At 41.6% G+C, this 8071-nt stretch overlaps 1 protein-coding gene across 1 annotated transcript in view; it reads left to right on the forward strand.

Annotated features, from left to right (window-relative positions):
• The window catches only part of TMEM150C (transmembrane protein 150C), a 69712-nt gene that overhangs the window by 49991 nt on the left and 11650 nt on the right, over positions 1–8071 (forward strand). Inside the window, exons 2-5 of the mRNA XM_021702420.1 lie at positions 4888–4977; positions 5791–5844; positions 5964–5996; positions 6428–6495. Of these exons, the coding sequence (XP_021558095.1) occupies positions 4898–4977; positions 5791–5844; positions 5964–5996; positions 6428–6495 (235 nt within the window). The 5' untranslated portion in view covers positions 4888–4897. The remainder of the gene's footprint in view (positions 1–4887; positions 4978–5790; positions 5845–5963; positions 5997–6427; positions 6496–8071) is intronic.

Consider the following 8071-nt stretch of genomic DNA (forward strand, 5'->3'; position numbering starts at 1 on the left):
CGGCGGGAAGCCTGCTTCTCCCCCTCCCCCCCCCCCTGCTTGTGCTCCCTCTCTCACTGTCACTCTGTCGAAAAAAAAAAAAAAATCTTAAAAAAAAAAAAAAAGGTAAATCTTAAAAAAAAATAAAAATAAAAATTAAAAAAATTAAAAAAATAAAATAAAAATATGCAGAAGACATGAGTAGACATTTCTCCAAAGATACATAAATGGCCAATAAGCACATGAAAAGACACTTAACATCACTGATCATTAGGGAAATGCAAATCAAATGGCTACAGAAAATAACTAACATTGGTGAGGATGTGTAGAAATTACAGCCCTTCGTGCACTGCTGGCAGGAATGTAAAATGATACAACTACTCTGGAAAAAGGTTGACAGATTCTTTAAACATGGAGGGGTGCCTGGGTGACTCAGTCAGTTAAGCGTCGGCCTTCAGCTCAGGTCATGATCCCAGGGTCCTGGGATCAAGCCCTGCATCGGGCTCCCTGCTTGGCTGGGAGTCTGCTTCTCCCTCTCCCTCTGCCCCTCTCCCTGCTCGTGCGCTCTCTCTCTGTCAAATAGATAAATAAAATCTTAAAAAAAAAAAAAAACTCAACATGCAATTATCATACAACCCAGTACTTGCAGTTGTGGGAATTTAGTCCGGAGAAATAAAAACTTACATTGACACCAACACCCATATGCTAATTTTCTATAGCTTCTTTATTTGCAATAACCAAAAACTTGAAACAACCCAGATGTCCTGTAATGGATGAATAAGTAAATTTGTAGATGCATACCACAGAATGCTACCCAACAATAAAAGGTACCAAACTACTGATAAACACAAACCGTAGATGAATCTCCAGGGAATTACGTTGAGTAGAAAAAAGTCAATCCCAAAGGTTGCATACTATACGATTCCACTTGTATAACATTTTGAAATGATAAAATTATAGAAATGGAGACAGGATTCGTGGTTGCCAGGGATTAGAAAGGAGGGTGTGGGGAAGGAAGGTGGGTGTGATTATAAAAGAGCAACAAAAGGAATTCTTAAGGTCCTGTAACTCATGCCATATTGGTTCCCCTTTTAGGAGCAACTGTATGTTCTATATCTGGACTGTGGTGGTGATCATACAAATCTACACATGTGGTAAAATTGCATAAAACTAAATACACACACACAGAAAGGAGTACATATAAAACTGGTGAAATCTGGATGAAGTCAAGGATTGTATCAATGTCAATATATGGTTGGACAGGATGTTATCATCGAGGAGATAGAAGGATATACAGGATCTCTGTGTATTATTTCTTACAACAGCATGTGAGTTTGCCATTATCACCACCCCGGCAAGAACAGCGTGACCAACGTAAAATTCTGAAGAAGCTCCACAGTAGTTCCATTGGAAGCTAACGATACCATTATCCATAGACTTATTCTTTTTACCTCCCAAGGCATCCCTTGAGGTTAAGAAAGAGCAATTTCATCTATCATTAGGCAAGCCTTACCGTATGGTTTTCCCAGAATTTGGTATTAGTTTGCCCTATGAGAATTAAACTAGTAGGGGCGCCTGGGTGGCTCAGTTGGTTAAGCGACTGCCTTCGGCTCAGGTCATGATCTCAGGGTCCTGGGATCGAGACCCACATCAGGCTCCCTGCTCAGTGGGGAGTCTGCTTCTCCCTCTCCCACTCCCCTTGCTTGTGCTCTCTCTCTCTCTTCTCTCTCTCTCAAATAAATAAAAATTTTTTAAAATAAGAATTAAACTAGTAAAAATAAAATAATTTAGGACAGTAGCCATTAGCCATCTTAGATGCTTTGACAATAAGAAGAGCAATGCATACTGAAAGATATCAAAGGATCTCAGGGAGGATGTCTGCATTCTTCTAGAAAAGCAGGAGCCCAGAGAGGAAGATTGTATTAAGCTGTCCTGAGCCCTGCCTTGGAGGGCAAGTACCTCGGCCTCACACTGGCATTGATCTGCTTGGGACGGCTGCCACTTCCGGAGTATGTATTATGGGTGAGGTGCTCTACCTGCATCGTCATTAATTCTCAGCACAATCCTCCCAAATATGAAGTTATCAGCATACTTACTAAGGCTTAAGAGATGAAATAACAAGCCAGAGATCACACATGTGGTGAGTGACAGAGGTGGATTTCAGGCCTATGCATCACCATACCATTTCCATTCCGCCATACTGCTCTTTAGAGGCAGCAGGCACGTAAAGCTGTTGTAGCTTGATGCCGTGCTCTTAGAATTAGCTCGTTAACTCTCTTCATTTTACTTTCCTGCTTCCACATTTTGATTGCCCAGATAGAGGTTCCAAAAGGGGAACCAGTGTGAGTATCTGTCCATTTGGCAGTTGTATTCCCCCTGTACATGAACACGTTGGCACTGATTTGTTCACCACTCTATTGTAAAAATGCTTAAGAGGCACGGGTTCCCTGCAGGCTGATGATTCTTGTACGCTGGAGCATTCTGTTCCTGCAGACAGAGAAGATACCGTGCTTAGGTTAACCTCTAGGGTACTACTCCCGTGTGAGGGCACAGTCTTTGATGTCCTCCCTCTTTTAAAATTCAGTCTTCATGCAGCAAGTTGGGGAAATGGTGTTACAGATGTAAGTAACTGGCCCAGACCCAGAGAGTTGATTACTGGCAACGTTGAGAACTAGGTCTCTGAACTCTTCTTCCAGTGTAACTATTTCATCTGTGCTCATGCTGTCCGAGCATCCGATTTCAGGGGCAGATGTGGAATAATGGGTTTGCATGCTCAATCCACATTCCAGTTTTCTGTACTCATGCTACATCTTTGGCTAATGATGAAATTTTTTTTTTTTTTAGCAAAACTGATAGCTTTATTATAAGCCCACAATTTTCTGGACATAAATAAATGCAGAGACACTGACCAGCCATAGTGGGTGTGCTTCAAATGTTCATCATCCTTCTATATTACACAAACTGGGTAGGCACCACTGGTTCCTACAATAGCTTTTCTATATTGAATAGACTGTTACATATAAATAGTTGTATTCATGAGACTTTGCCTCAATTATTTCCACCACCTGGTATGGTATGTAGCACAAGCAGGATGTCAATCCTTGTGGATTGGATTGGATTGGAGTAGACTGGATTAAATTGATTGAAAGTGGTTCTAATGTCTTTTTTTTTTTTTTAAAGATCTCATTTATTTATTTGACAGAGAGACACAGCGAGAGAGGGAACACAAGCAGGGGGAGTGGGAGAGCGAGAAGCAGGCTTCCTGTCGAGCAGGGAGCCCGATGCGGGGCTCGATCCCAGGACCCTGGGATCATGACTTGAGCCGAGGGCAGACGCTTAACGACTGAGCCACCCAGGCACCCCAAATGCATTTCTTTAAAAAAATGTGTATAGCTCAGTTGACTGCCTCTGCTTAAATAAAACCTTGTACTTTTTCTGTAACCGTTGGGCCAGTGATGGGGTGTGCTTGGATGTCACTCAGAACCATTCATCAGAACATCAGATAGCTGCTCCAGTGTAGACCAGTGTGGTGTGTAGCATGGCTACCTAGAATTGGCTGACTCAGGACCTATAAAGCATTTTTTTTTTAAGATTTTATTTATTTGAGAGAGAGAGAGAGCACACAGAGGGAGAGTGAGAGGTGAACTCCCTGCTGAGCAGGGAGCCCGATGTGGGGCTCGATCCCAGGACTCTGAGATCATGACCTGAGCCGAAGGCAAATGCTTAACGACTGAGCCACCCAGGCGCCCCAGTTCTAATGTCTTTCAACTCTTAGCTACTGTCATTTATTTAACATCCCTACCCAGACAGCTGTTTAGACCATACCACGACTGGTCACAGATACATTATTAGGTTCGGGTGTGTGTCCCCTCACCTGAAAGATCTACTTTATCAGGCAGGTGATTTCTGGTAAGCAAGACCTTCCTGACACCTTACCGGTCGCCAGCCTCCAGGGAGGGCCATGTTAGTTTTCTGATTCCAGGACTTGGGAGGCCCAGGGAGTGTCAGCGTGCAAAAGCAGGTATCACGGAGGTGCTCAGATATGTAGCAGTGCTGGTTCAAACTCGTAAGCAACTGGTGGTTCACTGGAAAACTCAAAATAATGAGCAGTGATAGCTTCTTAGAGATACCTGTTAATTACATTATTCTTCTGTTTGGCAGGTCACCTGTGGAGGTCAATTTCTCATAGACACCCCTGCAGCTTCTCTTTTTCACTTCCATTTATGTGGGGAATCTTTTTATTCATTTATTTTCGCTTTCAAATATAACATCCAAAATGCCTGACATCTATTCTTGCTCCCCACTGTGTTCACTGGAGTTAATTTAAAATTATTCACAGTGCATTGTTTTCCTGAAATTCATCTTTAGAGTCCTTGGAGATAGTTGCTCAATAACATGTCATGAGAAAAGTTCAGATTTGCAAAGCATCTGTCATTTCCTCCTGCATTGCTAATTTATTTAGTAAGCATTTGTTTCTAGCATTATCTGCCAAGCTGTAGACATATGTACATGCCAGATCCATAGAGCCATAAATCCAAAACTGTTAATAATCACACTAAAAGTAGGTTGGAATAAGCTTTGGTACCTAGCTCTTCTGAAAGTCCTAACCGAAACCCTTTTGTCCTTGCTTAAAAATATTGATGCTCATATAAGGATAACTGTGTTTATGAGAAGTTTCCCATTTAGTTCTCAACTGAGGCTCTGGAATATTTAAGCTAATGCTGGACAACTATCATCCTTGTTAACTGTTCATGGGACTTCCATGAGTGTAAGTGGCAGTAATAGATTGATTTGGATCCTGGTTTCATAAAACACACTTCTTTTCAGTTAAAGTAAGCTCCCTTTCCGCCCTGAAAGAGTAAGGTGAATTTTTGCCTTAGTTATTAATGCCTGTTGATTTTATTTCAGTGATACAGGCATGGATGGGAAGAAGTGCAGCGTATGGATGTTTTTACCTCTTGTATTTACTTTGTTTACTTCAGCTGGATTATGGATAGTGTGAGTATTCTCTTATTTAATTATTTAAGGACTTGGTGCAGTGTAGATCAAAATGTAGTTTTGATAGTATATGGCATAGCTATATAAGTGTATTTATAAATACTTTAAAATAATGTTTACTAATTCGACCTTGCTAAAGTCCCCATTTGTCTTCCCTTCTATTACCCAAAGTAAAGAGCAAAAGTGAGTAATAAATTATGCAAAGCAGGTAGTGAAGAATACTGGTTTTATTTTGTGTTCCCGTGTTCTTTCGGTAATGAACGTTCTATAAACTGGTGATAGGGATTCATTATTTTCAAGATTTGCTCCTTATTCTCACATGCTCAAGATTCCATTCACAGTCCAGTGCATAGTCCGGTATGACTGGGTTTGGTACTCAGCTTATCACAAAATGCTCCCACACTTGCTTATTTCTAGTACTATTTCACTTCCAGCAAATTATTTTAGTTCCTTGCTGTTCACTGAGAGAGGTGGGCACACTCCTGAGAAGTTAGAAAATTTGAATTCTAATTTTAGTTTCCTCAAAGTTATAAGGTCTTATTTCTTTGTTTTCCCAGTTTCCAGATTATAATGATTACCATCAATTTGGAGGGTGTTTTGAAAATTCAAGAAACAGTATTAATAATCACATTTGAATTGTAAAGAGCCTTATAAGTGATCTGTAGGTAAACATTATAGCAAAAGAGATTTTTCCCAGCTGGGAAAAACAATGAATATGATTTAATGTGACTAATCTAGTAAAACTGGGAAACAAATGAGTCTTTTAAAAAAATTTTCTTTGTTTTATAAACTTTACTTGTTCTTTCTTCGTAGATACTTTATAGCTGTGGAAGATGACAAAATTTTCCCATTAAATTCAGCTGAAAGGTAAAGCCAATCTCTGGGTAATTCATTGTTTATCAATAGACTTAATAAAACTTTTGCCACTGGTGAGGTTAAACTGTGCACAAATGACTGTACTTTAACTTGTGCTTTTTCTTTTCCAGGAAACCGGGCGTGAAGCACGCACCCTATATAAGGTAACTCAATAGCTCTTCTGATCTGTTGGATCCTAGGAGAAGTTGGGAGATGACTTAATTTGGGCTACTGGGTGGCTAATAAACAAAAATTTATGTCTCACAGCTCCTCGGGAGGCTGGAGGTCCAAGATCAGGGCGCCAGCAGTCAGGTCTTGATGAGGGCCCTCTTCTGGGTTGTAGATGGCCATCCTCTGATTGTGTCCTATCACGGCAGAAAGGGGACGAGACAGCTCTCTGGGATCTCTTTTATAAGGGCACTAATCCCACTCAGAAGGGCTCGACCGTCATGACCTGAGCATCTCCCAAAGCCCCACCTCCTCATAGCATCACATTGGGGGTTAGGATCTCGACATACGAATTTTGAAGGGACACAGACCATTGAAGGTGGCAGATTTTAAGATAGTAGTAATAAAACATGTCATTATTTTCAAGTATTGCAGGTGACGAGCCTCCTGCAAGCTGTGTGTTTAGTCAAGTCATGAACATGGCAGCATTCCTAGGTAAGAAGAGTGAAAGAATGCTTGATGTGCTTTGTACCTTTCTTTTTTATTTTAAATCCTCCCAAACCCACATCAAAAGCATGGTGGGCTTAGCTGATAATTTGGTATCATATCATGTCAATATGCTGAAGCTGGCTTTTCGTTTTGAGGGTCCTTTTTCTCGTACTTTCATGTTCACCTTGCTTACCTTACATCTTCTCTTCCCCTTACCATCTTTATCATTTCAGTGTATTCTTGACTTTATTTCTATTGCCACGTGAAATACTGTATTTCATGTGCCAGAAAATTCCTGCATGACAATGTAGTAATCATGCAATACATTTGTGTTAAAAAGAATGCCTTATTTATTTCTTCACTGGCAAGGATGACAAATGCCTGGGCTTTGTGATAAATATTGATGTGTGGAGACACTGTCTTTAGATCTAAAGGTCAGCATTAACATGGGTGATGCCGTCTCCTGTATATATATATACACATACCAAGATGGCAAGTGGAGATGTAGGTTAAAAAAAAAAAAGAAGAAACCTTTGGTACTCAGGTCTGGTCCCTGTTCCGTCCTTTTCCTCCAGGGCCCAATACCATCATTTCATATCCTGTCCCCTTTGTTCTGTGAGTGTTTCCTTCTGAGGATTGAGGGAACCAGCCATTCTCTCTGTCCTTTCCCACGTCCCCCTTGTATACCATCTCCCCAAGGCCAGTCTCCTCCGTGTCTTTCAAAGGGTCAGCTAATATCATCGTTGGCATGCTGTAGGGGATGGGCCGGTGATAGCTAAATTTTTCAACAACTGCTTTCTGGAAATGGTTCTTTTGGATGGTGAGAATTTCAGCCTTGGTGGCATCTGTCCCCCAAAGAGGTGACCTATTATTTCATCTATGTAGAACTCCACCCCAAAAAAGTTCTTCTCATTTTTAAGATGTTATTTTTTTAACGTTTGCTGTAGGAAAAGGAAAGACCTATAGAACTCACTGGAAAATCAAGGGAGATGGTTGGTCCAACATGCAACATAGGCACAATCTTGGTATAGAAGGCTCAAAACATGAGAAACGTGGAGAACGTTCCCAGGGAGGCCCAGGAGGCCTCTCTTGAACCCGTGGAGTTCAATGAGAAGAACACTGGGGGACTTGTCTGCAGTTACTAAAGTTCCTCCCTGGAGCTAACTCTATGTGGGTCAAAACCTTTCACCACCCAGGCGTCCCCAAAACATAGCCCATTTTGCCTGAGCAGGAGATGTCTGGAAGGCATGGACTGCCACGCCACCACTAAGGAGGAGGTCAGATACAACCCTAATGCCGAAGTTGCCGAGTCTTTGAAGAACTCTCCTCGTCGTGTCCTTGGTAGGCAGGATTTTCATGTCCTGGCTATTCCCCGGTTCTGGAAAAGGCAGTACTTACTGCAGCTGACGCACACCTGGGCACCAGTGTCAGTCCTGGCCAGTCAGGTTCTGTCTTCCCTGCCATCAGCCTCAGCTATCATGAGCTTTAATTCTCACCTTTTTTTCCCTACTCTTGACACCAAGGCATAAATGACTGCTAAGGAGCTATTTGCATTTAAGAGAACACCACCACCACCACCCCC

The sequence above is a fragment of the Neomonachus schauinslandi genome, chromosome 2 (assembly GCF_002201575.2).
Source record: "Neomonachus schauinslandi chromosome 2, ASM220157v2, whole genome shotgun sequence".
NCBI lineage: Eukaryota > Metazoa > Chordata > Mammalia > Carnivora > Phocidae > Neomonachus > Neomonachus schauinslandi.